General features: G+C 42.4%; 2 protein-coding genes and 2 pseudogenes across 4 annotated transcripts in view; all 4 read right to left on the bottom strand.

Annotated features, from left to right (window-relative positions):
* LOC130209879 (protocadherin alpha-C2-like) overlaps positions 1-27,942 on the bottom strand; it is a 164,482-nt gene that overhangs the window by 105,320 nt on the left and 31,220 nt on the right. Inside the window, exon 1 of one of the 3 annotated variants that reach the window (XM_056439793.1) lies at positions 11,313-13,694. The exons of 1 other annotated variant lie outside the window; for it this stretch is intronic. In XM_056439793.1, coding sequence (XP_056295768.1) covers positions 11,313-13,694 — 2,382 coding nt within the window. Of the gene's footprint in view, positions 1-883; positions 3,266-11,312; positions 13,695-27,942 lie in introns of those variants that run through there. One more of the 3 variants, XM_056439792.1, reaches the window with a different exon arrangement.
* On the bottom strand, positions 4,368-6,760 carry LOC130210049 (protocadherin alpha-8-like; annotated as a pseudogene).
* Positions 7,862-10,255, bottom strand: LOC130210048 (protocadherin alpha-8-like). The gene has a single exon (XM_056440045.1). The coding sequence runs from the start codon at positions 10,253-10,255 to the stop codon at positions 7,862-7,864; it is 2,394 nt and encodes a 797-aa protein (XP_056296020.1).
* On the bottom strand, positions 13,745-16,828 carry LOC130210047 (protocadherin alpha-3-like; annotated as a pseudogene).

The raw sequence follows: 27,942 nt of genomic DNA, 5'->3' as shown, positions 1-27,942 counted from the left end.
GCTCTATTTGACACTCAGCACAAAACTGGCCAATTTATTTAAAAACAAACCGAAAGCGAGGAAATATCACGTGGGTTTTTTGGAAAGTTGATTGTATTTTCTGGTAATACGCACCATGTTATACAATTCAACATGAGGGTCAACTGGCCTTTGTGATTGGCATGCTTATGTTTGACTCCAATGTAAGCCGCAATCCTTCACAAAATACCGTAAATGCAAGAGTAAAAATAACAATACAATAATAATTTATCAAAGGATCTTTGTGGATATGCTAAAAATAAATGAAATTTTGGGAGATTGAAAGCATTATCAGATTATAAGTCTCTTATAAAGTAAATTAATGGACTTTGATAAACAAAACCAATGTAACGCTGCCAAATAATCGTCTATATGATGCCAAACTGTAAGCCACCATTAACAAATTCCAAGTATCAGAGTTATTGTCAAAGGAGAGATGATAACCGGGACACTTAGAAACTGCGTGAATAAAAGTAAAAACTATTTTTTTTTAAACGGAGTCACATCATCAATAGCTCAGGTCAAGAAGTATCATCTTAACTTTCCTTGATGTGTAAAAATAAAGAAGACATCTTCTATCTACACCATCTACCACTTCCTTTCTTGTTTTTTGCCTTCAGCACCATGGAAAGCGAACTTAAACAGAACAGACTGGCTTAGACGATGATGGATACAAAACGTCACCATTTTGAAAGTCCTATAGGTGAGAATGGCAGAGATCTGTTTTCACACCAACATGTGTTTTATGTCAACACAATATACAGAAAAGAAGAAATGATCAAATAACTAGAAAGCAAGGACAGAGTTTAGTAACAATCACAGTGTTATCTTAATCTGTAGGCGATTATAAACTAGTCACTCTTACCTTGTCTTGGTTGGGTAAAGTCTGAGTTCTTGTATAAGTATCTCCTCCGTTTATACTGATCAGTTCACCATCGACAGGAGGAAACGGTGGTGGGAAAACCACTACGTCACTCTTCAGCGTGTCTGAGCTGAAGCACACGTCATACTGCTGAGTCGACTTGGAGTAAGACCAGCTCCCGTCAGGGTGGGTGGTGATCATTGGAGCGCTGTACCTGCTGAAGCTGCCGTCGGTCCTGTGGCATTTGACAGCTATTAAACCGATGAGGCTCAGCAGAAAGATCACCGACACCGACACGATGCCGATCAGCAGGTACAGGTTCAAGTCAGAGAAGCTGTCCTCCTTTATGGGCACATGTCTGAACTGAGTCTGGATGTCAGCTGTGCTTTCAACCACCACCACGTCAATAGTCACAGTAGCGGACAGGGAGGGTTCTCCGTTATCAGAAACCATCACCACCAAGGGGTGAGCTTTCAGGTCGTTGTCACTCATTCTCCTCTTAGTCCTGATCTCTCCGGTGCTGGTTCCGATCCGGAAGAGGTTGTTTCCTTTGGGCTCAGACAGGTGGTAAGAAAGCAGCGCGTTGTATCCAGAGTCTGCGTCTACAGCCCTGATCTTTGCCACAAAGTATCCCGCTTCAGCAGAATAGGGGATGCTCTCACTGTTAACGGAGCCGTGCTCAGAATAGGGCGCGAGGATCGTGGGACCGTTGTCGTTCTCATCCAGGACTAAAACGTTCACAGTCACGTTGCTGCTGAGCGGAGGAACACCAGAGTCTGTGGCCTGGACTTTAAACTGAAAGGTTTTTAGCTCCTCGTAGTTAAACGACTGCAGACTGACGATGTCTCCAGTCCCTGAGTTGATATTTATCATTGTTGAGAGAGGCAATGTGTTAGTATTACTTTTTAAAAATGAATAGGTCACCTGACCATTTTGATTGATGTCAGCATCGATAGCTGAAACTGTTTTTATAACTGCTCCTGATGGACTGTTTTCTTTCACATAGACATTGATCATGTTTTCTATAAACAAAGGTCTGTTATCATTTACATCGGTTACGTGTACATTGATAACGCTCGTGCTAGAGAGAGGTGGGCTTCCCTCATCAGACGCAGTGATGCTAATACTGTATTGAGATCTGCTCTCCCTGTCAAGAGGACCGTCCACAACTAACGAATAGTAATTCTTATAATTTGACTCTAATTTAAAATGGATATTATTGGAAATGTCACAGTTCACCATCCCATTTTTACCTCCGTCTTTATCAAATAATGAAACAAGTGCAATAGCGGTGCCAACGGACACATCCTCCCTCACGGTGTTCAACAATGATGTCACTGAAATTTCAGGTGCATTGTCGTTGACGTCTAAAACTTCAATTAATAATTTGGTATGTGAGGTGAGAGGGGAAGAAGCTCCATCACTAGCTTGTACTCTGATCTCAAAAGCATTATTCTCTTCAAAGTCGATATTCTTTTTATTTGTTACAGTCCCAGTTTTTTCATCGATAGCAAAAAGATCAGTTTGTTTCCCTCGACCTAAATTAGTGAACGAATATAACACTTGTCCATTTTGGCCTGCATCTAAATCAGTAGCATTTAGAGTGATTATTGATGTTCCAATCTTAGTGTTTTCATACATACTGGCTTTATACAGAGTTTGACTGAATACAGGAGGATTATCATTGCTGTCCAAAACGGTCACTGCTATGGTCATACTGCCTGATTTAGCAGGAGTTCCTCCATCAATGGCTGTCAGTGTGAGTCGAATCACAGGCTGTGTTTCTCTGTCTAGAACTTTCTGTAGCAATAATTCGGGAGATGAACTCTCCCCTTTATGCGTGGCTAGAGAGAAGTATTCATTTTCGCTCAGTTTGTAGATATTTACTGTATTTTTACCGACATCTGCATCGTCAGCCGTATGCAAAGGAAACTTAGCCCCTGCTGCTGTACTCTCTGTAATGTTAATCACTTGTGACGTGCTGAGAAATGATGGTGAATTATCATTTACATCAACAATGATAATTTCAATCCGGTACAATTTTAACGGGTTATTAATAACTGCTTCTACACTGAGGGAACATTTTGGTTCATCTGCGCAGAGTTCCTCCCGATCTATTCTCTCATTAACATACAGGACACCAGTCTTTAGATTTACCTCGAGATATTTCCTCTTTGATCCAGCAACGAGCTGAAACATGCGGGACTCCAAGTCCTGAACATTAATGTTCAAATCTTTGGCCATATTTCCGACAACAGTCCCCAGATTAACCTCCTCTGAGACGGAGTAGGAGAGCTGCCCGCATACCGTTTCCCAATAACAATCCAGCAGCAGGAACAAGAGATAAATCCACGCATAGCTCGTTCTGCTCGGCAAATGCATCATTCCACTCGTTGTGAAAAATCATAGACAGATTGGGCCAATAACGCCCCTCAAATCAAGAAACTATATTCAATATCCCCAAAATGAGTTGTTCGGCATATTTCCCCTGCAATACGAATACCGCTCCCTCTCGTCCTCCAGGTCTCTTTGTTTCAATCGCCGGAGAAACGCAGCGCCGTCCTTTGAATGTGGGAGGAGCCCCGAGCCACGAGAGGAAGTTCAAATGTGAAGGTCTATAATGTCCTCTTGTGGACACGTGTTATAACTACACTCAGCATGTGAGTCAGTGATTAGCAGGTCCGTCTTTCAATGAGGGGGTTGGCGGTTCAATCCCCACCCTCGTCGATGTGTCCTTGAGCAAGACACTTAACACTGAATTGCTCCCTGTAGCTGTGTCTACGGTGTATGAATGTCACATGATTGTAATTTGCTTTGGATAAAAGAGTCAGCTAAATGAAATGTAATGCAATAAACTGTATTAAACTACACTTGCATGCTTACAATATTATTGAACATGCCGAGCCAATCCATACCTCCAGGACGAATCATCAGTGCATATGTTATGCACATCCTTTGGTTTAACATGTCTTCTCTATGTTTTGACAATCTGATTTATTTTTAGAAACATTTCCAGAAAAAGATTTACAAGTCGGCTATTGCTGTTAGAAAAAAAAGGTTTTTCAAATATCAACGTTACAGGAAGATTGTTTAGTAAGAATTTCAACACTATAGCCGTCTTAGTAGCCAGAGAAACACAAACTAAGGAAAGAAAACAACGAAGTTCAAAGGCGTTTATAAATGAAACACGACCAGCAATGTGTTCAGCACCACGGACAGCGATACACATTCAAACCATCTGAGCGGCAAGTGAAGACTGAGATCACAAATCCCAAAACACACTAAGACTAAGCAGGCTTATTCACATGAATGTACTCAAATAATTTTAAGTGTTTCATTTGCAACGCAAACAGAAGTGTTTTCATCATTTTGTATTCACCCACCATGGCACAGATCTCTTTGAAAAGGACTTTCAGTAAAACGACATTAATTGTCATCCAATTACTGACTCAATTGAATCATTATGTGCTCCTTTAATGCTTTAATCTCAAGAGGTTCTTACCTTGTCTTTGTTGGGTAAAGTCTGTGTTGTATAAGTATCTCCTCCGTTTATACTGATCAGTTCACCATCGGCAGGAGGAAACTGTGGTGGGAAAACCACTACGTCACTCTTCAGCGTGTCTGAGCTGAAGCACACATCATACTGCTGAGTCGACTTGGAGTAAGACCAGCTCCCGTCAGGGTGGGTGGTGATCATTGGGGCGCTGTACCTGCTGAAGCTGCTGTCGGTCCTGTGGCATTTGACAGCTATTAAACCGATGAGGCTCAGCAGAAAGATCACCGACACCGACACGATGCCGATCAGCAGGTACAGGTTCAAGTCAGAGAAGCTGTCCTCCTTCATGGGCACATGTCTGAACTGAGTCTGGATGTCAGCTGTGCTTTCAACCACCACCACGTCAATAGTCACAGTAGCGGACAGGGAGGGTTCTCCGTAATCAGAAACCATCACCACCAAGGGGTGAGCTTTCAGGTCGTTGTCACTCATTCTCCTCTTAGTCCTGATCTCTCCGGTGCTGGTTCCGATCCGGAAGAGGTTGTTTCTTTGGGCTGAGACACGTGGTAAGAAAGGAGCGGCTTGTATCCAGAGTCTGCGTCTACAGCCCTGATCTTTGCCACAAAGTATCCCGCTTCAGCAGAATAGGGGATGCTCTCACTGTTAACGGAGCCGTGCTCAGAATAGGGCGCGAGGATCGTGGGACTGTTGTCGTTCTCATCCAGGACTAAAACGTTCACAGTCACGTTGCTGCTGAGCGGAGGAACACCAGAGTCTGTGGCCTGGACTTTGAACTGAAAGGCGTTTAGCTCCTCGTAGTTAAACGACTGCAGACTGACGATGTCTCCTGTCTCTGAGTTGATATTTACCATTGTTGAGAGAGGCAATGAGTTAGTATTACTTTTTAAAAATGAATAGGTCACCTGACCATTTTGATTGATGTCAGCATCGATAGCTGAAACAGTTTTTATAACTGCTCCTGATGGACTGTTTTCTTTCACATAGACATTGATCATGTTTTCTATAAACAGAGGTCTGTTATCATTTACATCGGTTACGTGTACATTGATAACGTTTGTGCTAGAGAGAGGTGGGCTTCCCTCATCAGACGCAGTGATGCTAATACTGTATTGAGATCTGCTCTCCCTGTCAAGAGGACCGTCCACAACTAACGAATAGTAATTCTTATAATTTGACTCTAATTTAAAAGGGACATCATTGGAAATGTCACAGTTCACCATCCCATTTTTACCTCCGTCTTTATCAAATAGTGAAACAAGTGCAATAGCGGTGCCAACGGACACATCCTCCCTCACGGTGTTCAACAATGATGTCACTGAAATTTCAGGTGCATTGTCGTTGACGTCTAAAACTTCAATCAATAATTTGGTGTGTGAGGTCATCGGGGAAGAAGCTCCATCACTAGCTTGTACTCTGATCTCAAAAGCATTATTTTCTTCAAAGTCAATATTCTTTTTATTTGTTACAGTCCCAGTTTTTTCATCGATAGAAAAAAGATCAGTTTGTTTCCCTCGACCTAAATTAGTGAACGAATATACCACTTGTCCATTTTGGCCTGCATCAAAATCAGTAGCATTTAGAGTGATTATTGATGCTCCAATCTTAGTGTTTTCATACACACTGGCTTTATACAGAGTTTGACTGAATACAGGAGGATTATCATTAATGTCTAAGACATTAACTATAATTACCATAGTCCCTGATTTAGCAGGAGTTCCTCCATCAATGGCTGTCAGTGTGAGTCGAATCACAGGCTGTGTTTCTCTGTCTAAAACTTTCTGTAGCAATAATTCGGGAGATGAACTCTCCCCTTTATGCGTGGCTAGAGAGAAGTATTCGTTTTGGCTCAGCTTGTAGATATTTACTGTATTTTTACCGACGTCTGCATCGTCAGCCGTATGCAAAGGAAACTTAGCCCCTGCTGCTGTATTCTCTGTAATGTTAATCACTTGTGACGTGCTGAGAAATGATGGTGAATTATCATTTACATCAACAATGATAATTTCAATCCGGTACAATTTTAACGGGTTATTAATAACTGCTTCTACACTGAGGGAACATTTGGGTTCATCTGCGCAGAGTTCCTCCCGATCTATTCTCTCATTAACATACAGGACACCAGTCTTTAGATTTACCTCGAGATATTTCCTCTTTGATCCAGCAACGAGCTGAAACATGCGGGACTCCAAGTCCTGAACATTAATGGTCAAATCTTTGGCAATATTTCCGACAACAGTCCCCAGATTAACCTCCTCTGAGACGGAGTAAGAGAGCTGCCCGCATACCGTTTCCCAGTAACAATCCAGCAGCAGGAACAAGAGATAAATCCACGCAGATCTCGTTCTGCTCGGCAAATGCATCATTCCACTCGTTGTGAAAAATCATAGACAGATTGGGCCAATAACGCCCCTCAAATCAAGAAACTATATTCAATATCCCCAAAATGAGTTGTTCGGCATATTTCCTCTGCAATACGAATACCGCTCCCTCTCGTCCTCCAGGTCTCTTTGTTTCAATCGACGGAGAAACGCAGCGTCGTCCTCTGAATGTGGGAGGAGCCCCGAGCCACGAGAGGAAGTTCAAATGTGAAGGTCTACAATGTCCTCTTGTGGACACGTGTTATAACTACACTCAACATGTGAGTCAGTGATTAGCAGGTCCGTCTTTCAATGAGGGGGTTGGCGGTTCAATCCCCACCCTCGTCGATGTGTCCTTGAGCAAGACACTTAACACTGAATTGCTCCCTGTAGCTGTGTCTACGGTGTATGAATGTCACATGATTGTAATCTGCTTTGGATAAAAGGGTCAGCTAAATGAAATGTAATGCAATAAACTGTATTAAACTACACTTGCATGCTTACAATATTATTGAACATGCCGAGCCAATCCATACCTCCAGGACGAATCATCAGTGCATATGTTATGCACATCCTTTGGTTTAACATGTCTTCTCTATGTTTTGACAATCTGATTTATTTTTAGAAACATTTCCAGAAAAAGATTGCCAAGTCGGCTATTGCTGTTAGAAAAAAAGGTTTTGCAAATATCAACGTTACAGGAAGATTGTTTAGTACGAATTTCAACACTATAGCTGTCTTAGTAGCCAGAGAAACACAAACTAAGGAAAGAAAACAACGAAGGTCAAAGGCGTTTATAAATGAAACACGACCAGCAATGTGTTCAGGACCACGGACAGCGATACACATTCAAACCATCTGAGCGGCAAGTGAAGACTGAGATCACAAATCCCAAAACACATTAAGACTAAGCAGGCTTATTCACATGAATGTACTCAAATATTTTTTCGTGATTCATTTGCAACGCAAACAGAAGTGTTTTTATCATTTTGTATTCACCCACCATGGCACAACTCTCTTTGAAAAGGACTTTCAGTAAAACGACATTAATTATCATCCAATTACTGACTAAATTGTATCATTATGTGCTCCTTTAATGCTTTAATCTCAAGAGGTTCTTACCTTGTCTTTGTTGGGTAAAGTCTGTGTTGTATAAGTATCTCCTCCGTTTATACTGATCAGTTCACCATCGGCAGGAGGAAACTGTGGTGGGAAAACGACTACGTCACTCTTCAGCGTGTCTGAGCTGAAGCACACGTCATACTGCTGAGTCGACTTGGAGTAAGACCAGCTCCCGTCAGGGTGGGTGGTGATCATGGGGGCGCTGTACCTGCTGAAGCTGCCGTCGGTCCTGTGGCATTTGACAGCTATTAAAGTGATGAGGCTCAGCAGAAAGATCACCGACACCGACACGATGCCGATCAGCAGGTACAGGTTCAAGTCAGAGAAGCTGTCCTCTTTTATGGGCACATGTCTGAACTGAGTCTGGATGTCAGCTGTGCTTTCAACCACCACCACGTCAATAGTCACAGTAGCGGACAGGGAGGGTTCTCCGTTATCAGAAACCATCACCACCAAGGGGTGAGCTTTCAGGTCGTTGTCACTCATTCTCCTCTTAGTCCTGATCTCTCCAGTGCTGGTTCCGATCCGGAAGAGGTTGTTTCCTTTGGGCTCAGACAGGTGGAAAGAAAGCAGCGCGTTGTATCCAGAGTCTGCGTCTACAGCCCTGATCTTTGCCACAAAGTATCCCGCTTCAGCAGAATAGGGGATGCTCTCACTGTTAACGGAGCCGTGCTCAGAATAGGGCGCGAGGATCGTGGGACTGTTGTCGTTCTCATCCAGGACTAAAACGTTCACAGTCACGTTGCTGCTGAGCGGAGGAACACCAGAGTCTGTGGCCTTGACTTTAAACTGAAAGGCGTTTAGCTCCTCGTAGTTAAACGACTGCAGACTGACGATGTCTCCTGTCTCTGAGTTTATATTCACCATTGTTGAGAGAGACAACACGTTATTATTACTTTTTAAGAACGAATAGCTCACCTGACCATTTTGACTGATATCGGCGTCAATTGCAGTCACAGTTTTAATAACTGCTCCTACTGGACTGTTCTCTTTAACATATATATTAAGCACTGACTCTGAGAAGCGAGGAGGGTTGTCATTGACGTCAGAGACCTGAACTGTCACTATGCTGGTGCTGGAGAGAGGTGGAGTCCCTTCATCATTTGCTACGATGACGACATTGTACTCGGCCATGATTTCTCTGTCAAGTGGACCATCAACTACTAACGAATAATAATTTTTATAATTTGTGTCCAATTTAAAGGGGCTTTCGTTTTGTATGACAGCTTTTACAGCCCCGTTTTCCCCTCCATCTTTGTCCAACACAGAGACAAGCGCTATAGCGGTACCTACTTCTGCGTTCTCCCTCACTGTGTTTCGTAGTGACGTCACAGTGATCTCAGGAGCGTTGTCGTTTAGGTCCACCACCTCTACCAGCACCTTACAGTGAGCAGACATCGGAGGTTGGCCTTTGTCACTGGCCTGCGCATGAATCTCAAACGCGGGGTGTTCTTCATAGTCGATCTTACCTTTGATTAAAATCGCACCCGTGTTCGAGTCTATTTCAAATAAATGTAAAATGCGATCCTGTCCTTTACTTCTTAAAGAATATTCTATGTCTGCATTTAATCCCTCATCTGCGTCTGTTGCATTAAGAACGACCACAGGAGACCCTATTGGCAAGTTTTCAAATATTTTAACTTTGAATAAAGATTTACTGAAAACTGGATGGTTGTCGTTAATATCCAACACAGTGATAATGATTTGTGAGGTTCCCGATCGGCTTGGATTCCCTCCGTCCAGCGCAGTTAGAGTGAGTTGTATCACTGAGCCGTGCTCTCGGTCTAAGGATTTCTTCAGAACTAACTCGGCCGACACGCCGTCTCCCCCTTTGTGAACGTCTAAAGAAAAATAATCATTACTACTAAGCTTGTATGTATTAACGCCGTTCTTTCCAACATCCAAGTCCGATGCTTCTATTAATCCAAATTTCACTCCCGGTAACGTATTCTCCGCTATGTTAATTGACTGCAATTGTTCAGAGAAAACGGGCGCGTTGTCGTTCATATCAGTTATAGTGATCTCTAACCGGTACAGCTTCAGCGGGTCATTAATCACGGCCTCGACATTGACTGTACATGTTGTCGCCTTCGCACAAAGCTCTTCTCGGTCGATTCTTTCATTGACATAAAGAACACCAGTTTTCAGATTTACATCAAAATATTTTCTCTTTGAACCCGCGACAATCTGAAACATACGAGACTCTAAATCCTGCACATTGAGATTTAGATCCTTGGCGATATTGCCAACAGAGGTGCCCGGGTTTACCTCCTCTGGTACGGAATACGAGAGCTGTCCAGAAGCCGCTTCCCAGCAACCATTCAGCAGCACGGCCACAAGATATATCCGAAAACAGTTTGTTTTGCTTGAGAGATACATAACCAAATCCAAGCCGAAAAAGAGTAAAATCCCAGGTTAACCAATCCCGTCAAAAAATCATGATGAATGTAAGGTACACATTCCAGTTTCTCGCATTTTTACCAGGCAGCTGGGAAATGCTGTTCACCCTTTTCTCTCTCGCCCTGCGTCTCTTTGTAACAAAGCCCAGAGGAACGTCATCATCCCGTTTCTGGGAGGAGTCATCCGCCTCCTGAAATAACGTTCAGATGTCATGGTCTACAGTGGCTCTATGTGGTGATGTATAAAAACTACATTCAACCTCACAGCAGCAATGGAAAGACTAGCAGCTGTTTAAACAGAGCGATGCAGTCAAAGAAATATATAGTTGCAATTATCAAATAATAGTAATTACACATCTCGACTTAATATACTCTTATTTTCCTATTTTCTCTTTCTGACTTTGTATCTGCTTACAAATAGACCTTCTTCTGTTAATTTGTGTAGATTTCTAGCCGGGAATTCAGTTAAGAACATTTAATTTAAAGCAAAGCACTCGACACACTGAAGAGATAATTGAAGAAGTTGATTGCAATTAAAAATTGCAACGTTTTTATATTTTAGAATCGGAAAAAAAGGAAAGGGAATTGAAGTAATGGAGTAGGCTACTGTAATATCTCCCTTGAATATTGGGAACGGTTTTTGTACATGTCATGAATATATACGAATAATTTCGAAAAATCGAAATATATGTGGCAAGAAATGACACGATACTGTTTTTACATTAGATAAAAAAATATGCAATCCACTCTCCCCGCACTCTGCACCCCGTGGTGCTTTTTTTCAGAACAATAGACAACGAAACGCAATTTGTGTATACTGTGAAAGGCACCGTAAAAATGTAAAGTACTGCTCATGTCGCACTGAACATTACATCACACATTGAACGCTAATTATAATGTATTTTATTTGTTGTGGGTATTTCTCACAAAGTAATTTAACTTTACAATGAAGACAAACAAAACACGGAGGGGGCATGCTTTCAGTCTCAGCTCCCGGGAAAACATTATTACAAATAGCCTTTTCATACTTTTCTTACCTTGTCTTGGTTGGGTAAAGTCTGTGTTCTCGAATAAGTATCTCCTCCGTTAATACTGATCAGTTCACCATCGACAGGAGGAAACTGTGGTGGAAAAACCACTACGTCACTCTTCAGCGTGTCTGAGCTGAAGCACACGTCATACTGCTGAGTCGACTTGGAGTAAGACCAGCTCCCGTCAGGGTGGGTGGTGATCATTGGGGCGCTGTACCTGCTGAAGCTGCCGTCGGTCCTGTGGCATTTGACAGCTATTAAAGTGATGAGGCTCAGCAGAAAGATCACCGACACCGACACGATGCCGATCAGCAGGTACAGGTTCAAGTCAGAGAAGCTGTCCTCCTTTATGGGCACATGTCTGAACTGAGTCTGGATGTCAGCTGTGCTTTCAACCACCACCACGTCAATAGTCACAGTAGCGGACAGGGAGGGTTCTCCGTTATCAGAAACCATCACCACCAAGGGGTGAGCTTTCAGGTCGTTGTCACTCATTCTCCTCTTAGTCCTGATCTCTCCGGTGCTGGTTCCGATCCGGAAGAGGTTGTTTCCTTTGGGCTCAGACAGGTGGAAAGAAAGCAGCGCGTTGTATCCAGAGTCTGCGTCTACAGCCCTGATCTTTGCCACAAAGTATCCCGCTTCAGCAGAATAGGGGATGCTCTCACTGTTAACGGAGCCGTGCTCAGAATAGGGCGCGAGGATCGTGGGACTGTTGTCGTTCTCATCCAGGACTAAAACGTTCACAGTCACGTTGCTGCTGAGCGGAGGAACACCAGAGTCTGTGGCCTGGACTTTAAACTGAAAGGTGTTTAGCTCCTCGTAGTTAAAAGACTGCAGACTGACGATGTCTCCTGTCTCTGAGTTTATATTCACCATTGTTGAGAGAGACAACACGTTATTATTACTTTTTAAGAACGAATAGCTCACCTGACCATTTTGACTGATATCGGCGTCAATTGCAGTCACAGTTTTAATAACTGCTCCTACTGGACTGTTCTCTTTAACATATATATTAAGCACTGACTCTGAGAAGCGAGGAGGGTTGTCATTGACGTCAGAGACCTGAACTGTCACTATGCTGGTGCTGGAGAGAGGTGGAGTCCCTTCATCATTTGCTACGATGATGACATTGTACTCGGCCATAATTTCTCTGTCAAGTGGACCATCAACTACTAACGAATAATAATTTTTATAATTTGTGTCCAATTTAAAGGGGCTTTCGTTTTGTATGACAGCTTTTACTGCCCCGTTTTCCCCTCCATCTTTGTCCAACACAGAGACAAGTGCTATAGCAGTACCTACTTCTGCGTTCTCCCTCACTGTGTTTAGTAGTGACGTCACAGTGATCTCAGGTGCGTTGTCGTTTAGGTCCACCACCTCTACCAACACCTTACAATCCGCAGACATCGGAGGTTGGCCTTTGTCACTGGCCTGCGCATGAATCTCAAACGCGGGGTGTTCCTCATAGTCGATCTTACCTTTGATTAAAATCGCACCCGTGTTCGAGTCTATTTCAAATAAATGTAAAATGTGATCCTGTCCTTTACTTCTTAAAGAATATTCTATGTCTGCATTTAATCCCTCATCTGCGTCTGTTGCATTTAGAACGACCACAGTAGTATCGACCGCTAAATTCTCAGAAATCCGTGCCTTGTATAACGACCTGCTGAAAACCGGAGAGTTGTCGTTATTGTCTAACACATTGATAATAATGAGAGAGGTTGCTGATCTGGTTGGATTTCCACCGTCCACAGCAGTAACTGTTAACCTCACAGTGCGTTCTTTCTCTCGGTCTAAAGCTTTCTGGAGCAAAAGCTGCGCAGACACACTCTCTCCGCCTTTGTGAACCTCAACAGCAAAATAATCATTTGGACTTAGTTTATACGTACTAACGCTATTCTTGCCAACATCGAGGTCCGATGCTCCTATAAATCCAAATTTCCCCCCTGGAACGGTACTTTCAGCAATGTTAAGAGACTGTACTTTCTCCGGGAAATATGGCGCATTGTCATTGATATCGACTATATTCACCTCTAAACGGTAAAGCTTCAATGGATTGTTGATCACTGCCTCTACGTTCACAGAACATGTTGGAGATTTAGCACAAAGCTCCTCGCGGTCGATTCTTTCATTGACATAAAGAACACCAGTTTTCAGATTTACATCGAAATATTTTCTTTTCGCTCCGCTCACAATCTGAAACATACGGGGCTCCAAGTCGTGTACATTAAGGTTTAGATCTTTCGCGAGATTCCCCACAGAAGTCCCCGGGTTTACCTCTTCTGATACAGAGTAAGAGAGCTGCCCAGACGCCGCTTCCCGGCAGCAGTCCAACAGAACAACGAGTAAATAAATCCCAAACGGGCTCCGTAACATCCGCGTCGACATATTTGGATCCAACGTGATCAGTGCATCTGTATTCCAATGTGCACAATAGTTCAGGATGGAGATCCACATTCCGGTTTCCTCGCTGTTTGAGTTGACACCGACACAATGATGGCCACACAGTCCATTCTTGGGCTGCGTCTCTTTGTAACAAAGCCCAGAGAAACATAATCATCTTCTGAATGTGGGAGGAGCCTGAAGCAGCCTGAACATCTACATCTGACGGTCTACAATGTCACCCTGTGGTCGTTTTATTAACTACAATAAATGCTATAGCTGATAAAAACACATGTCCCACTATACTGAACCGTCAAGTCAATATACAATAACAATAAGTACAAAATAAAAGAACACCAAAATAAGCAAAACAGTCAAATTCCATTATGTAATCCTTCACAGATTTATAATAGTACACACTCGCAAGTTCTTCAGAGAGTCTCATTCTTTAAATGTGCTGAAATCTTCACATATTAATACATATTGATAGTTTTCAGACAGCACACACCGCAGTTTGTTTTGCGCACGCCACACACTGTGGTGCTTATTTCAGCACCATGGACAACGAACTACACACGGCAGTGCTCTCAGAAGAAAGAGAGGCTTACGTTGATTTCAATATTGCGTTAGACCATGAATACACAAAATAAAACAACGTTGTCAAATACATTGTAGAAAGAAACTTCCATCTGTTAAGAAAGGGAACACGGGGATCCACGTCAACCGCAGCTCTGGAAAATAAAGTACATCTAAAGGAAAATGTTCTTACCTTGTCTTGGTTGGGTAAAGTCTGAGTTCTTGTATAAGTGTCTCCTCCGTTTATACTGATCAGCTCACCATCGGCAGGAGGAAACTGTGCGGGGAAAACGACTACGTCACTCTTCAGCGTGTCTGAGCTGAAGCACACGTCATACTGCTGAGTCGACTTGGAGTAAGACCAGCTCCCGTCAGGGTGGGTGGTGATCATGGGGGCGCTGTACCTGCTGAAGCTGCCGTCGGTCCTGTGGCATTTGACAGCTATTAAACTGATGAGGCTCAGCAGAAAGATCACCGACACCGACACGATGCCGATCAGCAGGTACAGGTTCAAGTCAGAGAAGCTGTCCTCCTTTATGAGCACATGTCTGAACTGAGTCTGGATGTCAGCTGTGCTTTCAACCACCACCACGTCAATAGTCACAGTAGCGGACAGGGAGGGTTCTCCGTTATCAGAAACCATCACCACCAAGGGGTGAGCTTTCAGGTCGTTGTCACTCATTCTCCTCTTAGTCCTGATCTCTCCGGTGCTGGTTCCGATCCGGAAGAGGTTGTTTCCTTTGGGCTCAGACAGGTGGAAAGAAAGCAGCGTTGTATCCAGAGTCTGCGTCTACAGCCCTGATCTTTGCCACAAAGTATCCCGCTTCAGCAGAATAGGGGATGCTCTCACTGTTAACGGAGCCGTGCTCAGAATAGGGCGCGAGGATCGTGGGACTGTTGTCGTTCTCATCCAGGACTAAAACGTTCACAGTCACGTTGCTGCTGAGCGGAGGAACACCAGAGTCTGTGGCCTGGACTTTAAACTGAAAGGCGTTTAGCTCCTCGTAGTTAAACGACTGCAGACTGACGATGTCTCCTGTCTCTGAGTTTATATTCACCATTGTAGATGATGGGTTATGGTTACTTTGTAAAAACGAATAACTCACGTGACTATTCTGGTCCACGTCAGCATCAGTGGCAGTTACTGTTTTAATTATTTCTCCCACTGGGCTGTTTTCCTTCAGGTACACATTGATGAGGGGCTCTGGGAACCGAGGTGGATTATCATTTACATCAGCAATGTGTATTGAAAGTACACCCGTGCTGGAGAGTGACGGGGTCCCTCTATCAGTGGCCACTATGGTGACGTTGTAGTTAGAGACACTCTCTCTGTCCAGGGGTCCGTCAACTAACAACGAATAATAATTGTTGTAGTTTGTTTCGAGTTTGAGTGGAACCCCGGTTCTAATTTGAATGTTCACATCACCGTTCTTCCCACCGTCCTTATCGACGACCGACACCAGAGCCACCACGGTGCCTGCGTGAGCGTCCTCTTTCACTGTGGCGTGGAGTGACGTCACAGTGATCTCGGGGGCATTGTCATTTACGTCCACCACTTCAACCAGCACTTTACAATGAGCGGACATGGGAGGCTGCCCTTTATCACTGGCCTCGACACGTATCTCAAAAGCCTTTTTGTCTTCGAAGTCTATATTTCCTTTTACCGTTATGACTCCCGTTCGACTTTCAATTTCAAAGATATCAAGCACGTGATCTTGATCTTTGCTCCTCAGTGAATACACAATCTCACTGTTGAGGTCTTCGTCTGCATCGGTGGCGTTCACGGCAATTACTGTCGTACCCAATGGCGTGTTCTCTGTGATTTTAGTTTTATACAACGTTTCACTGAATATTGGAACGTTATCGTTATTGTCTAACACATTAATAACAAGCTGCGAGGTGCTTGATTTTGGAGGACTCCCTCCATCTACAGCGGTCAGTGTCACAGTGACCACAGGCTGCTTCTCTCGGTCTAAGGCTTTCTGCAACACTAGCTCAGCAGACACACTGTCACCTGCTCTGTGCACATCCAGAGAGAAATGTGCATTCTGGCTTAGTTTGTAAGTACTGACTCCATTTCTCCCCACATCTACATCACTTGCTTCAGACAATGCAAATTTCACCCCTGGTAACGTGCTCTCTGCGATGTACAGATTTTGAAAATTGGTCGTAAACAATGGGGCATTGTCATTTACGTCTAAAATATCAACGTCAATACGGTAAAGCTTCAGAGGGTTATTTATGACGGCTTCCACACTTACTGAGCATTTAATTTCCTCCCCGCAGAGCTGCTCTCTGTCTATTCTCTCACTGACATACAGCACACCCGTCTTTAAATTGATCTCGAAAAATGTTCTCTTTGATCTGGTAACAATTTGAAACATACGTGATTCCAAGTCCTGTAAATTTAAGTTTAGGTCCTTCGCAATATTTCCAAGAGGAGTCCCCGGGTTTACCTCCTCTGAGACGGAATAGGAGAGCTGCCCAGAGACCGTTTCCCAGTATAATTCCAGTAGAAAGAGCCCGAGATAGATCCCGAAATATTTCCATCTAGGTGAAGACATGTTTCTGTCCAATAAAGCATGAATAGGACTTCAAGTCAGGATATTGCAGGTAGTCTGGAAGATATCAACCGAGCTGAGCTTTGAATTTGATTGGAACATTCTCTCTTTGTTCCACCGTCCTCCTTCTATAACAGAGACTGAAGAAATGTCCAAATCGCCTGGAAACAGGAGTGGCCTACTTCTTTCAGAGAGTAGAGCTGACTCGGATGGATCAACAGCGGTGCCGCGTGGTGAAATAGACATCATGCAGAGATCAGGGAAGAGGAAGACCTAATGTTGCAGCCATTACGTCACACCATACCATTTCGATATCACTGTAAGTGCTGCTAAATATCCTCACTCAAATACGAGCGATCAAAATTACATTTCAGCACCATGGACAACACATCAGAGAATGTTGCATGAAGCCTGCTCTGCCTGTCTTTTCATGAGACACACACACACACACACACACACAGCATATTGTCCACTTCTCTACCCAAAGCCTGTTCCCATTTATTTAATTAGGCAGTCATTTTGCATTCATGTGAAGACTTCTGTGGAGGCACGGCATCCATAAATCATCCAGTCATTTATTTGTGCACCCTGCTCGGTTGGCAATTTCTGAATAGCACAATGGTTACTTATAGCACATAATTGCAATCACAATCATAACAACAAACTGCAATAGAGCCAGGCTACAACATTTGATTTATACTAGAAATAAGTCATCTTCTTACTACTTCTGCATCTCTCCCTTCTCATTTTGTCTTTTTATTATTTGTGTTTGCCTTGAGAGTATTGCATGAAGTTAATTGGACCCTGTTGTTCCGTGCTGTGGTGTACCTCGGTGTATTTTAGTATTTCTTCACATTTCCACAGAGATGGTCGTCATGAGTTTATGCACATTCCCTTGTTTGTAATCCCAAGATTAAGCTCTGGGTTCAGAAACTCCTGTCCTATTTCCATAGGAAACATGATTTGATTTTAAAATATTAATAACCAATAGGCACTGAGTCATCCGTAAACCCTAAAATGCAATAATCATAATAGCTCACAAAAGATGACCTGTTTACTCAAAGATGTATGTTTTGTATATGTGGACTCTGAATATACTGCACATTCATCTTATTTACAAACACACAAGTGAACACACAAAGGCCGAATGGCCCATCGGACCCAGACAGATCATGATGAAATTCAATGAGTCATACTTTATTTGTAGGTCACTGTCTATACTGTGCCAGCCTTACAGACCTTCAGTCTGGATTATTTTACTCATAAACTCATCATGACACACAGGGACCACTGATGCGCCAGTTTACTCAGCACTCTAAAGATAATCTGTCTATATTTTTCCAGGGATTCTGCTTCGCGGCCCGCTGCCTCTGCTGTGAACTGGTTTTCTAGGTTAAATGTGAACACAACATGTAATTGTGTATTCCACCACTTGTGTCTGTTAATTATCTTTTGGAAGAGTGTGTCTAAAATGTGAATAAGAGTGTCCATATGCAATCCCCAAGTTAACCTAATACTGTTCGGCATTGTCCACACACAGAATGAAGGTTATCAGAGACTGTAGTATTGAACCCACCTGTGAGAGACGCCGGGGCCTGCATGCCCACTAGGCCTTGTGGAAGAAACACAGAGTGTGAATTAAGTTAATGAAAGATGATGAGAACACATCAGCTCCTCTTCCAATGCCAGATACATCTCCTCTGGGAAGCATCTGCAGAAGGGTCAATTAATCAATTAATAGCTCCGTATGCACTAGACAGACAAATGTAATCATCATTTTCAAACACATCGCCTTCATGTTGCTTGAAATGATTACATGTTAGTTGATTCAAACAACCAAGTGCTTATGGCACAGCATTTCACTTTTTCTTCATGAAGTATTTTTCTTTCATTCATGCAAGTTACATTTCCTGAGGATATGTAGATTGACTTTTCTGAATAATTTAACATGAATTAACGGTAGTTAAGAAAATACACAGTATTTAGTCCCTTAAGGAGCTGTGCATAATAAATATATTGTTTAGATACATACATGTGCCTGTCAACCTGTCAGACCACATGATGAATTTAATAGGAGAAACAGTCGGCAGCATCAAGAGCAGCGTGGTCAAAGGTGCAGAGGGAGCAGTATAGGGGTGGGGGAAGGGGGGGGGGGGGGCTTGGGCAGGAGCAGTGAACAGACCTGTTTTAGGAGTGTTCAATGCATTATTAAAGGCAAACCACCACATATAGTCAACCAATTAGCTAATGTATCTCCTCCATACTAGGGGATTTCATGATAGCCCAACATAGCCATCAATGTGTGTGTGCTTGTGAGTTAGTGTGTGTTAGAAGGGCGTGTACTGTGCTGTTCTCTGTGTGTGAGTAGATGGGGGAAGGGTGCGATCTGAACATGTTCCAAGGCGAGGCCCCCCCTCCTCCTTTCCTCCTCTCTCCTTCTGCACAGCTCTCTTGTCTCCATAGCAACGCCATCTCAGGCACAGACATGATGCATGTGTGGACAAACGCACACCCACAGCCTCACTAAAGCCGAAGCGTATGGGTTTATTTTTCAAAAGGCACGAGATAGTATAAAGTAATACGCCGCAGAATTTCATACCCACCTCTAGATTTGTATCTCCTACTGTTCACTTTCACATCGTCGGCTTATCTCACTAAACGTATCATATCCGATTGTGACAAGCAACACACACACACACACACCTACACACACCTAGACACACACACACACACACGCTTGTACCACACCATGCCGTCCCCAGTTGCTGTTGGGCTGCTCATGCATTGATAATGTAGCACTGCAACAGCATATTCGATATGACAGATTCACTTTTCCAGCAGTGCTTGCTTCTCTTTCCACCCCCACAGCCGCACAGCGAGCATGACCTTTGCATTCAGCCCAACCCCACCTTCTCTGCCCACTCTGGGCCAGGGCTCTGGGGACCACCCCCCTCTCTTTCAGTCCACACGCTACATCCTGCTTCATGTGACGAGGTCCTGATGTCATAGTGCAGTTTTAGTTCGGAGTCGAGCTCATCACGACACAAGGGGGCAACCTACTCCTTTTGCATGTCTCCTTCTTTACTCAGTACCAAACCTCCAGTACTATATCATGTTTGTTTCTTCTGAGCTTCACATATTTTTCTTTTTCTTTGTGTGTTCATCTGCTGAACTGTTTCAATTTATCTGGTGATTCTCTGAGAAACAGCTGTGCTATGACTCCTATAGCAGTTGATTTTTAGTGACAGTTTAACTAGAACCACACCCAACTGCAGCACTACACTATTTCATGTCTAAGATGCTCTGATAAAGCAGAGGGGATGAATGGAGATAAAGAAGTAACAGGACTGGCATATTGTCATAGGAAGTATAACAATGGAGGTACTTGATTATCTATGGAACAATGACCCCTCACTATCATATGACATTGTATTTGAAAAGAAAAATGGTAAAATGTTTCTATTTACAGGATTAGAATCCACAGCTGTGCAGACATTAGTAGCACTATATAGAATACATTTACTAGACTACTAGACTCACACTTGTATGCACACAAACAGCTACACAAACATATCATCCATAACATCATCTATGATAGATGTATAGAAAGAGAGAGGGAGAGAAAGAGGTTTAGGAAAGATGAATCACTTCTAATATTTTATCCAACATCAACTCAATCATTTACTTCTGAATCTGCGCTCGCTTCCACTGGTTTCTGGAGTAAGTAGGACAGGGGCGGGTCTATGGTAACATGAGCCGGAACCAGATGAAAACCAGGACACAGCAATATGGAGCATGCACACACACACACACACACACACACACACACACACACACACACACACACACACACACACACACACACACACACACATACCCTTGAGATAAAACTAGAGGCACACCAACACAGTGTTCACTCATATAAGTAATGACACAATGCTCAAATCTTGCGTAATTAGTTACTCAAGTGTAAACCAACAGGCCGGAGAAACATCATGCTGCTGCGGCCTGAGTGATTGCTCTATTTCATGTTGTTATGAATTGTCATTGCCAAAATGGGGAGCTGGGAGAGTGTGATCTCGGTCCATATGCCTAATCCGCATAACATGTCTGTCTTTTACAATTTTGCAGTCACTTTATTTGACGTTTTAGCCTCTCTATCAACGCACCAACACTATTGCCATTATTTCCATTCAGTATAAAGACATTAACAACTTGCCAGTTTCAGGTTATCTTTATTGTAAAAGGCCATCTGTTCGTAAAACCCAACATGTTCTTAATCATAATGGAGCTATGCAATTATAATTGCAGTCATTAAACTGTGTAACAGTGAATGTACGGTACATGGTAAGCAATACCCCTCTACAGTATGAGTCACAGTGTGTCTGTGTGGAGTTTAACGGCAGGAGGGAATCATCAGGGAGGAGGTTGGATCACTGGTACAGTGGTGCCAGGAGAACAGCCTCGTCCTCAACGTCAAGAAGACCAAGGAGCTGATCGTGGACTACAGGAAGCGGAGAGGAGAGCACACCCCCATCTCCATAGACGGAGTAGAGAGGTCAGCAGCAGTTCACACATCTCCGAGGACCTCAGGACACGCACACATCACGTGGTGAAAAGGGCCCAACAACGCCTGCAAATTCAACATGGCGACTGAGGAGAAACATTCTACACCAGTACCATCGAGAGTGTTCTGACAGTGTTCACTGACTGGTACGGAACTGCACCGCCCTGGGCGTAGGGGCACTACAGAGGGTGGTGCGGTCGGCACAGTACATCGTTGGAGGTGAGCTTCCTCCCCATCGCCAGGGCCAAACGGATGAAAGACAATAACACAAACCCGGTTCACACCTTCTACCGTCAGGCATCATGTCGCGACAAACAGACTGAGGGACACAGACTGAGGACAGCTTCAGTCAGGCCATCAGGCTGCTGAACAGGACTGAGACCCTCATTAAAAACTATACACATATTCCATGATTATCTGAATATGGCCATGGTGTATATTTTCACATTGTTTTATATATATATATTGTATATATATATTGTATATATATATATATATATATATTGTCTCAAAAAGTGTATATTTTATTGTTTTTTATATATATATATTGTCATGATGTATATTCTATTACATTGTTTTATATATATATTGTTAATACTTTCTTCTTTTTTTTGGTGTGGATATTGTATAGTTTATTCTCATTCTTATTCTTTTTTTAGTCTGCTACTGCTGTCGGGTGTTTTGCACATAAGAATTTCACAAACCGATTATACTTGTATAAAAAGGGATGTGACAATAAAAACTTGAAACTTGAAACTTGAAACTTGATTTCCATGTGTAAGAGAGGTGTGATGCGAGTAACAGAACTGGTGAGAAAGAGAGAGAGATTGAGAAGGACAAAAGAGAAACGTGTGTGCGCATGAATTCCATTCATATAGTTATATGTTATCAGTGGATATGTTGGTTATTCTAATCCAGCAAACATCTTATGAAAGCAGAGACACACTCAACATACCATTAATCAAAGTCTTAAGAAAACAGGATGCACAACAAGCTTTGATAATTGCAAAGGTAAATCTGATTCCTCAAATAGAATCACTTGACTGTAACTGACACTCTGATTGGCTCAACAGTGCCTGGAGACACAGGCAGTGTCTGATAGATCGCTGCTGTAACAGGGTGCACCCATAATAGATTCACTAGTTCCCTTCTTGTATCCATGGTGACGCAGATGCAGCCCCCATGCGCCCCTCCCTCCACCCTCCTCCACCGCACCGTCTTAATAAACATTCTGTATTATCACAAGGACGTGAAAAAGGCTTTTCTTTTCTTTTTAAATACCAAACAGACACATACACAACTGCCAGTTATATTCAACTAAAATACATATATGTTCCACAATGTGGACATTCACCCATTTTGCACAAACATTTTGTACACTCTCGTTCTCTCCTATTCTCTTTCTCTGCTTCCCACTCACACAGAGAAAAAGCCTAACCCAAACCATTTTTGTTGGATTAAGATCAAATCTATCTTCATAGTCTGGCATGGATAAACTAGATTTGTCAATCAAACAGTTCAGTGGGGAAGAGGGCAGGGACTGAGCCACGCTTTAATCAGAATGTAAAATGGGACAGGACTCGCTAACCACAGTTCAATACTGACACAGAAACTCAATAACCATACCAGTCAACACACTGCCACATACAGTGGCAGTGTGTTGACTGGTATGGTGTTTGTGTGGCAACAAGCTAAATAATTGAATGTATTGCACACAGACACATAAGGCAAAATAGAAGGGGCATGTCTTTACCATATTGTGCCACCAGGGGGAGCGTATTTACCATTGCCTTTGTTCTCTATAGCAGTTTCCTCACACACAGACACACACTGATGTCAGAGGCAGGCGATGCTTTAAAGCCTTATATTAGATGAACACGCTCACCCACTCCAAAAATGGTATGAGGGGTACAGATACACTAGCAGCCATGGTGTCTGTCAAACAGCTCCTCTGCCTGCGGAAATTAAAATGTCTAGTCTCCCAGATGGGAAAGGAGATGTGGATGTATGTAACAATACCTGCACATTCACATCCAGCTTGATACATATCAAAACAAAGAGGGAAATAAAATAGAGAGAAGTCCATCAATATAAATGAAGACGATGCAGAAGATGTTGTGTCCCTTACAGAGCAAATGCATTATACTTTACATTCACATTCCAAGGGCAACTGGAAATCACTCCATCCACACTTTGCTGTCTCGTTTCTATTTCCCTAGCATCAGCACATTTGACCTGTGTACATCAACGTAGCCATGTGCAATGTCTATTTTTAGTTTCTTATCAGTCATGCAGTATAGAATGTGCAGCATGCAGTGCTGCATGTGAAGAGCACTGCAGGTGTAGGTCTGCTGCGTTAGGGCTTGGCCCATTTCTTAAAAAAAAAAAAGGCTCTGAATAATAGAGGAGAGTGCTGGCCTGCAGAGAATCTGAGGTTGGAAACGGCTGAAATGGTTTTGTGAGGTTGCTCCACTTTCCACAGAAGATGAAGATGACTATTTATAAAGTAATGACTTGCCGACCAATCATTTAAGCTTGAGCTCTGTTGCTGCCGGTCTCTGAGAATAGCAAACATCATCTTCCACTCTTATCAGCATCAAAACTTAAACATGGACATGGACTTCACCTTAGCAAGGTTAAGTGCATGAATGTGCTTTATGTGTTTGCTAATTTATTTGGTGCGTGCTCTTGGTAAAGAGATGGGTAGGTAATATACACTCAGTTGCTAGGTTATTAGGTTCATATGCTAAACATAATACACTGATGCAACAGCCCTGCAATTCATCCTGCCCTCATGGTGGTCATCATGTTCAGTGTTGCTTTAGCTTAATGCTGTTTTGGATGTTTTGTGGTGCTGTAGAACCGCATTACTTTGTTTGGTTAGAATAAACATTAGAAACACCTCTCAGTAATACAACAGCACCAACAGTACACAGGTTACATGTATCTAAATGAGGGTTAGTAATCCACTCAATCAAGGCCAACGCAAAAACACATCAAGAATAGAATCAAATAGAAGGTAAAAAATGAAGTGGAGTCTGGACATTAGCCTGGATTTAAATGTGAGTGGCATCCTCGTTTACTCTGCTGTTGCCTTTTCAAAGCTACCCTTCATGGCATCATTAAGATGATTCCACCTAATCGCATTATAGCAGCAACATAGTGGAATTATTACTTTACACACAGAAGCCTTAATCTAGGGCAACTGGGGATACTGACATTTGTGTCAGAAAGGAAAAAAGGCGTTGAAAGCGAGTTGCTATTTACAGCACCTGAAGGAGCACTGACAATGTTTTGTGATTTTTAAAGCATTCGGTACAACACATCATTAACTTCCACACAGTCCATGGAGATCTGTTGTTTCCACAAAGGCCAATATGTATTGCAGGATTACATTGTACAGTTATTTAAATTGGACAGGTAACTTAGAGTATTTTGTTGATACTTCATACATCTATCATTGCTCCATTAAAAGCACTACGAGCACAGTCTAATACTCTAGTTCTCAGTTAGAGGACAAAGTAAAGTGAATCCGGATTAAGACAAACATTAGGGAGTAAACAAGGGTTTAGTGAACAATTATACTCCAGTCTAATCTTAAAGACCCGTTTACGCTAGTCTACAAACAAGCAGACAAATCTCCTTGTTATTTTGGTACCATGTGTTTTAATGGCTGTGTAGTCTCTGCTCAACTTTTCTATTCTTACACATTAGGTTTTCACTTTTTAATCTGAAATGTGAAGCAAAAATTATCTAGCAGTGTCTCCTGTGGATAATTTAGTTTAGGTGTGCATGAAACATTTTGTTTTCCTTTTCAATGTGTCATGTAGCACCTGATCTTGTTATCTGCTGTTAAAGCCGACTGATCTCTAAAGCATCAGACTAACACAGCAACTGATGATGTGACGCAAACAGCATTGCACTGAAACCTGGTCTGTACCTTTAAAACAACATGACATGAGAGTGACTCAGACCGATTGCAACTACAAGTACCTCAACATGTAAAGTCAACATACAATGAATGAAATGAAGCATTCGATAAAGCATTTTCTATAATTTCCATTACCCTGACAATGAAAGTGTAAACTGATTAGCTAATGCCAGTCTTTGCAGTGGGCACATGCACAAATATGAACAAAACTAACATTAAAACACAAGAAAAAGTCACCATCTAAAAGTAAGCAACCTTGCATAGATCTCTAAATAGTGACACGAAAGCCATGATAATTATTGTGATGTTTAATTACACAACAAGCATCATCCCCTAACCTGTAGAGACACCCTTAAAAATCAGATAATTACAAATAAGATGTATATTAAGGTGCACAGAATTGTGCTTGGATCCCAAAAAGATTAAGCACTAAATAATTATCAATTGAACCATGTGTATGGACTGTAAGACTATTACTGTTTGTTGAGAACAATATGTGTCAATAGTAATCATGGTCACTAGTGCAGGCCACATAGACACACAGACTAAAGCAGACCAGGAACCAGCTGAGCTGCATCTTTTAATGAGACATGATGAGATAAGCACTGTGCATAAAGAGTCAGTTAACAATACAGAACAGCATGTATCATAATGTGCTGAAAGTTGATCCTATAGTTGCTGAGTGCATAGAGCATGCTGAAATCCACCAACACAAATAACAATAACGCAACTAATGAAACTAAAACACAATCTGCCTTATCTGACAAGTAAGTCTTTTCCTTATTATATGAAAAAGAGAGGACCATGTGGAGTTGTTTTTTATACACTTCAACAGACAAAGCAACACTCTGATAACGCACCTTAACATGAACCAAAGAAGACAACAACTCTACTCTTAACTGAAACTGTAATTTTCTGAACTACTACCCTAAAGCTAGGCAAATGTTGAGTAATTGTAATACAAAAACGGCCCAGATTATATACACTTTGTGTTGTGACCTCACTGAAATGAACCCACAATGCATTTGAGTCAAGTTGGTTTTCTTAAAAGCAGTTATGTGTTGTGTGATAACCAGCAGACACATTAGTAAGAAAAATAGGGGGCTGAAAGTTCCATTTAAAAAGCCACTCTGGGTTCACATAGGACACACGAGTACACAGAAGCAGAGGATAGGATCAGATTATTCAGATTATGAGTGAGGCTGTGAAGAGCCAGACTACGGTTTGGTAGTGCGGGGGTCCGTCTCTCCTCTACAATGCTGCATAAGACTGAGAGAAAGAGGAAGGTGCTTTGACATTCAGCTCTACTCACAGCTATAGATAATACAGAGAGAGGAGGTAATTGAGAGAAGAGAGGCTGTCTCTGTGGTCAGAAAGGAGGGAGCTTGATATAATGAGGCTCATGGGCAAAGCTATGTTTTCTAATAGTAATTAGCAACTTAACTAAGAATAACAGAAATACACCAAACGGATTGGTGAGAGAGTAACACAGTCTCCAAAAGCGTTCAGCCATTTTCTATCATATTGTAATTATATGAAGAGACAGGAGGGGGCATAAGAGAGAGTACCGGCTTGAGGAAATCAGGATGCGTGGGAGGACAGAGAGGAAGAAAATCAGAAAGAGATTACATGCGCAAGAATGAGAGAGCAAAATCTATTCTGAAACAAAGAGATGGACTGAAGAAACCAGCAAATGAAAATAAACCAGTAGACGGTGAAGCTAAGAAGGAAAGCACTGCATGCTGGAGCATAGTGGGGTAGTTATCGAGAACAAAGGCAGGGGAAGAGGGAGAGGGGGAGCCAGTCGGTGGGAGGAGAGGGTGGGATATGACGAGTCAAGCTTGCATTAACACTCATCTTCCACACCCATGTCTCATTGTTTTATTCATACACTGCACCCACCAGGTAAGAAGGCAAGAAACATGGAAGAATATTTTGTGATACACATGTCAACATACACAGTTCAAGTGTATGTGTTACAGGGAGTCACATATGATAAAATAGTTCAAACTAGCATCTTAACTATAGGTTCAAGTGAGAATAAAAAGTGTGATCCATAAACTGAAATTATTCCAGGATAAACCAGCTATACTACCTGTGTACTTATATTCGTGACATGGGTCAGCTTGCATTATTGTTTGGCATGTGACATTTTGCATGTTTGAAAGCTGTGGTCTGTCTCATCTCAGTGGTGGAAGTTAAGTCTGTGTAGTCTCTGCTGATGATAAACGAATATCCCAAATGTCATGATAAGGTAATAGTTTTAACACAAAATGCCAAAGTCTCTGATTTAAATGTTTCATGACAGATGGTTTGCCTAAAAATAAACACAGCAGACCAACTTTACGAAATGAAAAGCTACATGTGGGATGAGATGACTCACCCACTGAATAGAACAGCTCACATGGTTCACACTCAGAAGATGACCAGAAGGAGCCAAATGACGCTCAGACCATTTGAAAAAATAAGAAGAGAACGGCGAAGACCTTTCAGGCGCTTTAATTAGTGTTGAAAATGACTTTCTCTACATCATCACATCAATGTTGTGTAATCACATGCACTTGATATCAGCATTATGACACCCATGCGCTTCAGCAAAGAACCACAGAATGAAATATA

This window comes from Pseudoliparis swirei, chromosome 19 (genome assembly GCF_029220125.1).
Source record: "Pseudoliparis swirei isolate HS2019 ecotype Mariana Trench chromosome 19, NWPU_hadal_v1, whole genome shotgun sequence".
Classification (NCBI taxonomy): Eukaryota; Metazoa; Chordata; class Actinopteri; order Perciformes; family Liparidae; genus Pseudoliparis; species Pseudoliparis swirei.
The sequence above is the reverse complement of the archived record's forward strand: the minus strand, read 5'-3'. Positions and strand labels throughout refer to the sequence as shown.